Source organism: Vigna angularis, chromosome 9 (genome assembly GCF_016808095.1).
Source record: "Vigna angularis cultivar LongXiaoDou No.4 chromosome 9, ASM1680809v1, whole genome shotgun sequence".
Lineage (NCBI taxonomy): Eukaryota > Viridiplantae > Streptophyta > Magnoliopsida > Fabales > Fabaceae > Vigna > Vigna angularis.
In genome coordinates this window covers 2825200-2838486 of record NC_068978.1, presented here as the reverse complement: position 1 = coordinate 2838486, position 13287 = coordinate 2825200, and the positions used below count along the sequence as shown (strand labels likewise).

General features: G+C 29.5%; 1 protein-coding gene across 1 annotated transcript; it reads left to right on the top strand.

Annotated features, from left to right (window-relative positions):
- Positions 1–2048: 2048 nt before the first annotated feature.
- LOC108320208 (linoleate 9S-lipoxygenase 1) lies at positions 2049–7676 on the top strand. The gene is made up of 9 exons (XM_017551572.2): positions 2049–2355; positions 4402–4688; positions 4780–5020; positions 5221–5532; positions 5639–5724; positions 5823–5930; positions 6023–6330; positions 6435–6698; positions 6789–7676. Exons 1-9 carry the CDS (start codon positions 2118–2120, stop codon positions 7540–7542), a joined length of 2598 nt encoding a protein of 865 aa, XP_017407061.1. The 5' UTR covers positions 2049–2117; the 3' UTR covers positions 7543–7676.
- Positions 7677–13287: the final 5611 nt, after the last annotated feature.

The window sequence follows — 13287 nt, the reverse complement described above, 5'->3', positions numbered from 1 at the left end:
AGATAATTTTATTTAATTTCACTTTAAAAACAATTTAAAAACAATTTAAAAACAATTGCGACCCACTCTCAATTAAGCCTTCAATTAAAAGAAATAGAACTCATACACTACATGACATAATGAACAACCTAAACAAAATATAGATTATACAAACAATCTCACTCTATACATTTTTTAACCATTTAAATATCGTCACGAAAAAAATCTAAATTAAATAAAACTAACTAATATAAAAATCCAATTAAACACGTTAAGAAAAAATAAAGACCACAAAAAATAGATATCCTAAAAATATAAGTTTTTGTGGAAAGTAGAGAGACCTCGAGTTCCGCATGCGAAATATAATATTATATTTTATTTTGAAGTAGATATAGTAATCAATGTGATGTTAGGGTTTCGTTGTTAGGGAAAACAAAGCACGTTCAAACAAAAGCATGCTGCACGCGACTGATGAAAATAAATTATATTTTATTAGAAAAAAAGGGTTGTTAGTATAAGTCAATTCATTCTTTTTGTTTATAATTATAATTTATCATTTTACATTAACCAACATTTTAATTTTTAAAATGTGACGTATTTAAAAAATAAATATGGTTTCCTAATTATTAAGATAAGTGTCTAAAATGAACACTTAAAAAAAATCGAAATCTGTTTATTTTATTAAAATATAAGCGCAAACAAAGTCATGGACTCATCCAATAATTTATCAATTTTCAGTTGGATGAGATTTAAAAAAATAAAATACAATATTTACTTATTTATATAAAAAATAAGTTTTGAATGATTATCACATAAGAAATTATTGACTATAATACAGAAGAAAACAAAAATATGTATAGAACCGAGATGTTCTATTATGCTGTAAGTTGCATTCAAATTTCTTAATAAGATTTTCAGAAAGACAACTAAATTATTCTTCTCTAAGTCACTAACTACTTTTATAGAATAAAATCCCAAAATTTAACCTTGTTTACTTCGTAAAAAATTTTAATTTTTTTAACAGTTGCACTACTTTGTCTTATTTTTCCCATGATGTTACTTTTATTTCCGGTTGCTTATTAACACATTAATTATTGAAATCAATTTCATAATACAAACTTTTATATATATATATATATATATATATATATATATATATATATTCTAAATTAATAGATTTATTGTTTAAACGTAATGTGGTTGATATATTATAATTTATATAGAAACTATTATGACAGACATGGAAATAGTATATATATATCTTTGAATGAGATTTGGAATAATGAGAAATTTACATTAGATTAATTCGGAATTTGTTAATAATTTAAATGATGTTTTGAATATATTAAAATATATTTTGTTGTTAATCTTATGATTGTTTTCTCTAAAAATGTAATATAATGTTCCTCAACGTGATATGTTCAAGTGGTCACTTATCACTTAAGTAATATTTAAAAGGTGTATAATAGTTAACCTTGTTGTTAATCATCGTTTGATACACAATTTAAACGTATAAATGATAAGGAAGAATTATATAATACCACATGATTCGTGTCATTAGTGAAAGAAAAAGTATATTGTTTTGAATCAAATTAATATTTAATTAGTAGATTTGTAAGGAAGAAACTCATATTTAATTTCTATTATATTAAAATTTCATTGAGAAATGAAAATGAAACGATCACGTGTGAGAAGAAACATGGATAATGCAAAGACCAATTATTTGAGTTCACGTACAATTTGTAGGGAATTTTCTCTCTTCGTCTGGTCCATTTCTATTTAATATAACATTCAAATTTACAGTTAATTTTTTTTTAAGAAAATCTTCTTTTGGTTTGTCGATGTTCTTTCCACCTCATCATCCACGAAAAATCACTGTAGGGAAGTTTGTCATGTCATGTATCAGTGTCGGCCCTACGAGAAACTATGAAGCAATGGCGAGTGACCACACTCCAATATTAACAGTAGCAGAAAAATATCAGGAAATTACCGCAGCAGATTGGCTGATATAAAATCAGTTTATTCTTGGATGACGTGATACTGATCTATAAATAGGGTGATTATGAGAGGGTAGAAGGCAGAAAGAAGGCAGAAGGGTTTGACGAAAGAAGATATAGTGTTGTGTTATATTGGGAAAGATGGTGTTGGGAATCCTAGGAGGAAAGAGTCATGAGATAAAGGGGACAGTGGTGTTGATGAGCAAGAATGTGTTGGACTTCAATGAGATAGTTTCAACTGCTAATGCTGGAGTTGCTGGTATTGTTGGTGGGATCTTTGGAACTGCAACCAAAGTAGTTGGAGGAATAGCTGATAGTGCCACCGCCGTCTTCAGCCGCAACATTGCCGTACAGTTGATCAGTGCCACCAAGACTGATGGTTTGTTTCTTCTTCTTTATTCTTCTGCTTAATTAACATCTAATTAATCAACAAATTAACATAATCTAACTCTCACAACTTCTTCTCATGCTACTACATATGCAGTTATATATTTCTCACCGCATAATCAATTAATCAGTATTAAACTCTTATAATAACTATCACTATACAAAACTGTCTTTTTATAAAGTTTCCAAAATATATAAATGAGGGTTAATATCTTATAAACTAGTTTTATAAAATTAAATTAAACTTAACATTTAATTTCATAATAATTTTACTGCTTTTAGTGGATTGAAGTATATATAATAGAGATGTCCAAGAAAAGTAAAGAACAAAGAGGTTTTTTGTTTCTTTTTATTGGTCTAAATTTTTCATGTATTTAAACATGATTGTTAATGATGTATTTTCAATTGCATCATGATTTAGAAAGAGAATTTTTTCATTACTTTAATTTGGAGTAGCTAGATAACTCCAGAATATAATAAATACAATGAATGATATGATACATATCATGAACATAGTAATTTGGACAAAACAACCTATGAGTTTAATGAGAATATAGATCTGTACTTTTAAAAGAAAATTAGTGTTGACATTCAATTAAATTTATATTGTTTTATAATACATATATTATGTATTATTGTAAAATATTTATATATTAACAATATTTAAAATATTAACTTAATTATTGTGGAATTCTGAATATATTTTTAAAGATGAAACTCTTTTTATGGATTATAGAGTGTTTATTAGTTTTAATCAGTAGGGAGTTTCGTGAAGATATTTTTGTAAGTGAATTTCGAATTTTTCTTAAAGGGTAGAGGGATAGAGAAAAATAGCAATAATATTTAATGTTTTTCTAAAATTAAATATTCTAGATGATGACATGAAAACATTCTATGATATATATATATATATATATATATATATATATATATATATATATATATATATATATATATATAAATTAAATATATTTTCAAACTCTATTACTGTATGCATTAAATTTAGTGAGTCTCTATCAAGATAGTGAATAATTAATTATCATTTCTCCAAATTTGGATGATATTAAATAATAGTAAAGTTTATAGAAAAGAAGGAAGAAAGTGAAAAATAAATTTTCAATTGAAGTATAATAAATAGAAAAAAAATATAGTACATTTGATTGTGATAGAGAATAAATTAAATTAATTAGATAATATAATAAATTAAAAAATATTTATAATTTAATTTGAATAGAAATAAGTACGGGTTAGGATTTAACCACGTGATCTTAAAATTCGAGTCAAATACCTTATATATTATCTCTAAAACGAACTCTTACATTAAAAAAAAACATCACTGTCCTTATTAGATATAATTAATATTAATTTCTAATGACAAAGGTACACTTTAATGTATTATTAAAAGGACAGAGGCGTGTTCCACTTCACATATTATATATTATTAACCTTCTGTCCAATCATTAAATAAGTTTGTTAGAAATCCCAAGTTGAGTAAGTCAGATTTGAAATTGATTATCTGTATAACTTACTTTCTGTAATTTCAGATTTAAATTGGGTTAAACTATCTCACTCTACTTTTCTTTGGCATTTAGTTTATTATAACTTTTAGGATTAAATACTATTTTTATCTTTTTAATTAAAATTTAAAATTAACTTTTCTTTAAAATTTTGAATTAATTTAGTTTTTTATTTTTAGAATTATATGAATTAAATTTTGTTAAATTTATTTAAAGTTTTAAATATATATTTTAATTAACATTGAAAAAATGTTGAATAACTTATGTTTGAAATATTAAATAAATTTAATTCGATCAAAATTTTTAAAATATACTAATTTTAATTTTTATTCAAATTTAAGAAAAAAAATATATTTAATCTTATTTTATTTTTTACTGTATTTATGATAAAGAGTTTTTTAGGTGTAGTTTTAAGCTTTTTAAGAATAATTTTAATTAGGATTGTGAATTTTTAAAAAGCAATTTTGAATTTTAATTAAAAAAAAAGTATGAGTTTTTATTTGTTCGTACTGATATTTCAGGGCTTGGAAATGGAAAGATTGGAAAACTAACTTATTTGAACAAGCATATTCCTACATTACCAACCTTGGGAGATAGACAAGATGCATTCAGTGTTAACATAGAATGGGATGAGAGTTTTGGAATTCCAGGAGCATTTTACATCAAAAACTTTATGCAAGCTGAGTTTTTTCTTGTGAGTCTCACTCTTGAAGACATTCCAAATCATGGAACCATTCACTTTGTTTGCAACTCATGGGTTTACAACGCAAAAAATTACAAAAAGGACCGTATTTTCTTTGCCAACAAGGTAACTAACATGAAATTCATGTACAACTTTCCTAAACTTTCACATGATTTAGCCCATTTTAATGAAGAATTTCATTATAAATATGTTTCAGACTTATGTTCCAAGTGAAACTCCAACTCCACTGGTTAAGTACAGAAAAGAAGAATTGGAAAATCTAAGAGGGGATGGAACCGGGCAGCGTAAGGAATCTGATAGGATATATGATTATGATGTGTATAATGATTTGGGCAACCCAGACTCGAGTGCAGATCTAGCTCGTCCTGTTCTTGGAGGTTCCAGTGCCTATCCATACCCTCGCAGAGGAAGAACTGGCAGAAAAGCAACAAAACGAGGTTAAGATTTAATTTTTCTGTCTTAAATAATCAATTACAATGCATGGTGATTTGTATCAATGTCTGCATCAGCTGGTGTTACTAAAGTTTTTCGTATTTAATCATGTGTCATGCATTATAACTTAGAAATTTATTTTCTTTTTGAAAGTGAAATTACTGAGGATACAACATTGATTTCGCTTTTATCTGATTATGAACAGACCCTAAGAGTGAGGCACCAACCAGCGACACTTACATTCCGAGAGATGAAAATTTTGGTCATTTGAAGTCATCAGACTTTCTGACATATGGAATAAAGTCCTTGGCTCAGAATGTCTTACCTCAATTTCAATCTGCATTTGGTTTAAATGCGGAGTTTGATAAGTTTGATGATGTTCGTGGACTCTTTGAAGGTGGACTTCATCTTCCTACAGATGTGATCAGCCAACTTAGCCCCTTACCAGTGGTGAAGGAATTTTTCCGCACTGATGGTGAACAAGTCCTCAAGTTTCCACCACCCCATGTCATCAGAGGTATTGCTTGTTTATGTGTCACATATATATCTCACTCAACTGCTACTATTCCATATAATATTTATCATATTTAACATTTTTGTGTTTTCTATATTATTTGGAGCAGTTAGTAAGTCTGCATGGATGACTGATGATGAATTTGGAAGAGAGATGCTTGCTGGTGTTAATCCTTGCCTAATTCAACGCCTTGAAGTATATAACGCTTTATTGTTTAGTAACTTAGCATGATTTGGTTTCATGTTGAATTATGTCATCTTAATTTACTCACAATGTTATTTGATGAATGACAGGAGTTCCCTCCAAAGAGCAAGCTAGATGCTTCTGTGTATGGTGATCAAACTAGCACAATCACCAAAGAACATTTGGAGATCAACCTTGGTGGACTCACCGTGGACCAGGTGAATGATACATGTTAATCCCATGGCAAAATCACACATGAATATCCATTTAACCATGACACCAAATGATTATAATGATATTTGTTCAACAGGCTTTGAATGGTAACCAATTGTTCATATTAGATCACCATGATGCATTTTTGCCATATCTGAGGAAGATCAATGACCTACCCACTGCAAAGTCTTATGCCACAAGGACAATTCTTTACTTGAAAGAAGATGGCACATTGAAGCCTTTGGCTATTGAATTAAGTCTACCACACCCTAGGGGAGATGAGTTTGGTGCTGTTAGCAGAGTTATCCTACCAGCAGACCAAGGCGCTGAAAGCACAATTTGGCTATTGGCTAAGGCTTATGTTGTTGTAAATGACTCTTGCTATCACCAACTCATGAGCCACTGGTATGTACAAATTCTCCCATTTGCATCCCTTATCACAACCAAACTATTAATTTTTTATTAAGTGATTCTTATTTTATCTGGTTTGCCATATCATGGGATCACAGGTTAAATACTCATGCCACAATTGAGCCATTTGTCATAGCAACAAATAGGCATCTCAGTGTGCTCCACCCTCTTTATAAACTCTTGATTCCTCACTATCGTGACACCATGAATATCAATGCACTTGCACGACAATCACTCATCAATGCAGGTGGTATTATTGAGCAATCATTTTTGCCCGGGCCATTCTCTGTGGAGATGTCTTCAGCAGTTTACAAAAGTTGGGTTTTCACTGATCAGGCTCTTCCTGCTGATCTTCTTAAGAGGTGATACTTATACACTAATAGATTACTATAAAACTTTTCAAGTTAAAATTGTTCACTTATCTCATACCATGTTAAAATATCTTGATTCAGAGGAATGGCAATTGAGGATCCATCTTCTCCCCATGGCCTTCGTCTTGTGATAGATGACTACCCTTATGCTGTTGATGGACTAGAGATATGGAGTGCTATCCAGTCATGGGTTAAAGACTATGTCTCCATTTACTATGCCACAGATGATGCAATTAAGAAAGACACAGAACTCCAAACTTGGTGGAAGGAAGCTGTTGAGAAGGGTCACGGTGACTTGAAAGATAAGCCATGGTGGCCTAAGTTGAACACTATTCAAGATCTGATTAACATTTCCAGCATTATCATATGGATTGCTTCAGCTCTCCATGCAGCTGTTAACTTTGGACAGTACCCTTATGGAGGTTACATCCTAAACCGTCCAACATTAACCAGAAGATTGCTCCCAGAGCCAGGAACCAAAGAATATGATGAGCTGAGCAGCAATCATCAAAAGGCTTATCTGAGAACAATTACAGGAAAATATGAGGCCCTTGTGGATCTTTCAGTGATAGAGATATTGTCAAGACATGCTTCTGATGAGGTCTACCTTGGACAGAGGGACAATCCAAATTGGACTGATGACACAAAGGCTCTTCAAGCCTTCCAAAAGTTTGGAAACAAGCTGAAGGAAATTGAGAGTAAAATCTCAGGAAGGAACAACAATTCAAGTCTTAGAAACCGTGTTGGACCGGTTCAGTTGCCTTACACTGTGCTTCTTCCAACCAGTGAGGAAGGTCTCACTTTCAGAGGAATTCCCAACAGCATCTCTATTTAAGGAATGTTCGTGTGTGGTTTAATTTCTGTTTAATGCCAAATAATTATGCTTCCTTGTCTCTGCATAAATGTGTTGTCTATATGCTTATGTTATGTGGTTTTCCATTGAATAAAAGTGGTATCATTTTGTGTTAACTATTGGGATATACGAGTTTGAATCAAATTTCCCTTTACGACATGAACCTCTTATATGACCTTGAATTATATAATTAATTAGCATAATTTTTTTTCATTCAAAAAATTAATTTATGATTATATAATCCGAAAATTATTAAACTTCACAATCCAGAAATCATAAAAAGCTTTCAAATTGCTAAATCCGAAAGTATTATTGGTCCATAAACTTAGAGATGATCACAAATGGAAAATCAAGCGCTAATATAGATAAGTAAATAAGATATTTTGTTAATATTTTTAATGTTAATACATTTATATATTTTGTAGCCTTTCACTATTTTTTCTTTTACTTTTAATTTTAAATAGACCAATAAAATTGACATTCATAGTAAGGATTTGATGCATTGGATCAATCTCATTTTGAAGTCCAAGTGAAGACCAATTTTGGAGTCGGCGTTTAGTCCAAGCCTTATAGTACTTAGAGTGAAGAGTCCCTATAGAAGTATCAAAATACACTTTGTAACACCTCTATGTGTGAAGAATAATTTTTATAAGAAAAAAAATAAAAATGATTTTTTAATAAGTTAAAATTTATTTATCATAAACTAAAATAAGTAGAAACTCTTTCGAATAGTTTCTTTAATTTTTTATTTTTATTTTTTGTATAAATTAATTTTAATTCATAAAAAATATTTTTATTTTTTTTAAACCTTTTTATAAAAAAATTCATCTAAACATGTAATTTTATTTAGGTTTGATATTGAGCTTTTGGACGTAGTACTCTTGTTCAAAAATTTTGGAATTGTTGGTAATAAACTTGATACCAAACCACCCGCCATACACTTTTCCTCTTTCGAAATTTGAAGGACTATATAGTGACAATTTGATATCGAAATATCCTATAAATTCTTACTCGTTTAAAGATTGATTAGGTATATTATGATTTGAATATCAACAAATAAATTGAAATGTATTTGTTTTGTATAAATATAAAAATATTTTATCACAATTAATGTTAGATATAAATGATTAATATATTTTTGTTATTAATACAGTATGTTAATATGTTAGTTTTTTATTTTTTGTTTAATTTTTTTGTTATATATACTATTATAGTAGATGAATAATAACTTGTTTTTCATCCTTTTATCACTTTAACATGGTATAATATTGAAAAACATATTTCACACATTTCACCGTTACTTTCTCTTCTAATTTCGTACATGATATTAGAAGGGTATTTCGACATTCTTTCTCTTCCACGTTTTTTTTCCTGTGATTTTCTAATATTCATTTTTCTTTTTTTTTATTTCTTTTGTTCATAACAATCATTAGTGCATAATTGAGCTTTAACGTCACTCCCTAGACGTCAGATTACAAAATAATCAACCTAAATTATTGATCGGTGACATTTTCGTAAATAAGTTGGACATATAGACGTCTATTAAGGGGACTCCAAAGTCTATAATATTATAGACGTCGGGGCTCCACTTAACAGACGTCTATATGTCTAACAGATAGGTGAAAAGTCATTGTTTTCCATCATATAGACGTCTGATCCTACCACCCCGACGTCTATATACGATTATACAAGAAAACGCGAACTTGTGGGGAGTTACACTCACTGTTCATCTTCTTCCTCTCGCGTTTTCTCTTTGGCATTGCATTTCCAGGTGCGTTTTCTCTCTTTTGGACAGTTTAAATTTACTTTTACTTCAATTAAATTACTCTTTGATGAAATATCTTCCATTTGAACCGATTAAAATGTGTTTTCGTTGTGTTTTGGTGCAGTTTCTGGCATGTTCTTGGACGACATTTTTGACCCTTTTTGGCCTGCGTTTTTGGGTGTGCACTCCTCCATTTCCCTCCATTGAGTTTTTAATCTACTAAGAAGGTTAGCTTACTTGTTGAAAACTTTTTGTGTATGGTGTTATTGGCTTTTGTTTATGCATGTTATTGGCTTTTAGGTATGCATGTGTTATTGGCTTTTTGAATATGCATGTGATTAAGTTTTGTTGTGTTAGATTGTTATGTTAGATTATAAGTATCAAATCATTGAGTGAAACTTAGTTCTCGTTTGAAATTTAACACAAACGATTAATCTTTTAATCGTTTGTATTAAATTTTGAATTGTCCGATTGGACAGTTTGGGAAAATTATTTTTCAGAATTTGCTAAGACATGTACGTTGGAGTTTATGGATAAAATTGATAAAATTTCGGTTCAGATTATTTGTGTTGTTCTCCGGATGCATATTTGATTGTGGTCATCCGTGACCACTCTCATTTCGTGTATTTCGGAGACCAATGCAAAATGCTGTCGAAATTTTATCAAATTTATCATATGAGACTTCATTGTAGACCAAGGTCGGTCTTTCATGTACGGATTTGTTGAACCTCAGACCATTCAAGCTTCTGGTAACACACTTGAAAGCAAAATGGATGATTGAGTCAAATAGAGACGTATACTTTGTGCCATACATAGACGTCCGGTACATCCATATCCGACGTCCATATAGACGTCAGGTGTATACAGACCGACGTCTATATAGACGTCAAGTGTATATAGTCCGACGTTTATAATGATGTCTGGTGTATACAGTCCGACGTCTGATTAACGTCACCCATAAAGACGTCGGGTCTGGCTTTGACGTTAAAAGGCCAAAATAACAGACGTTAAAAACCCTTTCTGCACTAGTGAATGACAGTTTTTGCTTGTACTTCATCTTCTTCTTTCTCGCTTGTTTCTATGCAAGATTCAACACATGATTATATATCTATTCAAATGAAAATCCATCTCTAGTTCTTCTCACTCTGATTCTCGACGCTTCTACGTATCATGGCTGAGCTCGCGCGATGACAATGTTACTACATATGAAGAACAAGTTTGGTTCCGTAGATGAATCTATGGTCACTCCATGCTTCATACATGGAAGTGTTGCAATAATTTGTCCTATCTTAGATAACTATGTTTTTCCTAAAATTGTTACTAGTATTTGGATTAATATTGTTGCTCTTGCTTGGAAAGATCTTCAAATCAATTTTCTTAAGATTCTTCTTATGGATCTCTTCTAAAATTTTATATATGATCATTCAATAAGATTTTACAATTTCTTGATTTCTCAAGCTTCTTGATTTCTGAAACTTTTTGATTTATAAAACTTCTGACTTCTCTATTTCACAAACTTCTCCATTTCTGAAGCTTCTCTATTTCTCAATTATCAAGATTATCAAATTTCTTGATTATTAAGATTTTCAAGTTTCTCAAACTCATGCTTATTCCTAACTCTGTCTATTCCAACTGTAGCTCAACTTAATGATTTACACACTAAAGATTTACATCATGCTCATTTTCGTTCTATAAGTTGAGGTATCAATGACTTAGCTTGTGGAAATATTAGATATAAAGGATTATATTTTTGTTATTATAGGTTACAGTCTTTTACTTTGTTATACAGTATGTTCCTTTTGGTTTTATTTTCTGTTATATATACAGTGTAATTATAGCACATGAATAATAACTTTTTTTTCCATTCTTTTATCAATCTAACAATTAAACTAAAATAAATATGTAATTAATAATAAATTTGATTAATAATGTAGCAAATTCTAATTAGAATAAGTATGATAAAATAATCATCAAATAAAGAAATAAACTATAATATGAGATACAAAATTAGGATATGAAATTTAATTTTAGCATAAAAACTATAAGTTCAAAGGCATACTTAATTGTAAATAAAATTGGTACGATCAAGAGAAAAAACAACACATTCCTCTAACAAAAATTATCATCATTTCTCCTAGCTAAAATAGGTTTGAATCTTAAGTCTAAGCAAAATATAAATAAGGTTTTTTATTACTCTAAACATGTGAATTTTTTTAAGTCTTCCTCTACTTATAAGTCAACCTAAATCAATTAACAATCGAGATATGTATTTGAATCGGATTAAATAGACTACAATTGTATCTAATTAATATAATTTTATAATAATTTTGCTTAATATTTTGTAAACCTTAAAAATATGTTTATTTTTGTTTTATAATATAGTGATTGTATTTTCACCGGAGATTAGATAACAAAACATATATAAGACTTGCTTTGGATGGATACCTTAAAGAATTTCTGTTATATGAAAAATTCAAAATCTCTCTCTTTTATAATTGATGTTATTTATCTTTCTATATTTATATAAATGACATATGTCTAGATAACAATATTTTTTTTATCAGTTTTCAGACAAACAAGTGCACATGACAATTTGCATTGCGTAGATAAGATTTCGGAAGAGTTAAACATGTTTACTTGCACGCGTTATCCGATATCACATGCATACCCTACGATGTGAACTGCAAGTACAATGCCTTCTATTCAACCACTCTTTTCTACACAAAATAAAAATAACAGTTTATAGTCATTCAATAATAGAACTTATCAAGAAAGAAAGTATTTTATACTTTTACAGCATTCCTAAAATGGGTATTGAAAAATTGTTACTTTTTACTTAAATAAAATTTGCTAAAGTAAATATTTTAAGGAGTTGTTGAATTAATTCCATTAAATAAAATATATAATTTAATGAAATTAAATATGTTTTTTTAAAACCCCAAAAAAATGATATTTTAAAACTAATGATAGTTTAAAAATAATGAGATTCGATTATTTTGATATTAAATGGTTTAGTTATAAATAGTCTCTTATAAACGAGTTTCATTATTGTAAAGCGTACAATCTTTCTAGAAATCACTTTTCTAGAGTTCTCTACATTCTCTCTAAGAGTTATGGCTCCTAAGTCATCTATTTGACGATTAGAAAGTGTCTAAACGATCACGACGTCAAGGTCTACAAATCTAACCGATCAGTTTCTGTCTTAGATCAAGTGAGTTTCTACTTATTTTTACCTTTTAGCTTCGGTCCATGATCATGCATGGAAACTGTTTTGCGTGTATCATTTGACCTCCCTTTCTTGTTCTTGGTTGATCTAGAGTTCTAATGACTATGTCTGTTCCCAATTTTGTGTCTATATGTTCGTCTAGAGATTTCTTACGTTTCAAGCAATCGACGAAATGTTTCTTTGAGTTGGACAGTTTATTGCAAGGTAAGGGAAGATAAACCTGTCTTAGATTGTGTTTATTTGTAAAATAGAATCTAAAAAGAATAATATGATGTATTAGATGAAATTGTGATAGTAATATAATATTGGTTAGGTGTAAATAACGATATTTGGTATTATGAAGTGTTTGTGATTGTAATAAATGTGAAATTGTTATTCTATGTTGTTATGAATATGTGTGATGAAGTTGTGTTGTTGTTTGAAATTAAATTCAAAATGATTGTGATAGAAATGGTGAAATTCTTTGGTTTTAGGCCTAAAATGGGGTTTGTATGTGTGAGTTTGAGAATTTGGGACTGAGGTAAGGAAACTATTTTTTAGGTGCTGTCATGAGGTAAATTGGGACTTGTTAAGAGAGCTAGATGATTGAAAACTATTATGTAGCAAAGGGAGGGTTTATAGTCGAAGTTTTTCAAACGTTTTTGCTATAAAAAGGAGGTTTTGAGTAGTGAGATTTTGAAGTAGTGAGTATAAACTGTTTTGGAAGGTTAAAGTTGGAGCGCTGCTGGTGCCACTA

What these genes read in the sequence shown, in the direction of transcription:
- LOC108320208 (XM_017551572.2), top strand. Translation starts at nt 2,118, where the DNA reads ATGGTGTTGGGAATCCTAGGAGGAAAGAGTCATGAGATAAAGGGGACA. An exon ending in CAGTGCCACCAAGACTGATG is followed by an intron (nt 2,356 to 4,401) that starts GTTTGTTTCTTC and finishes CTGATATTTCAG; the next exon opens with GGCTTGGAAATGGAAAGATT. An exon ending in ACCACCCCATGTCATCAGAG is followed by an intron (nt 5,533 to 5,638) that starts GTATTGCTTGTT and finishes TATTTGGAGCAG; the next exon opens with TTAGTAAGTCTGCATGGATG.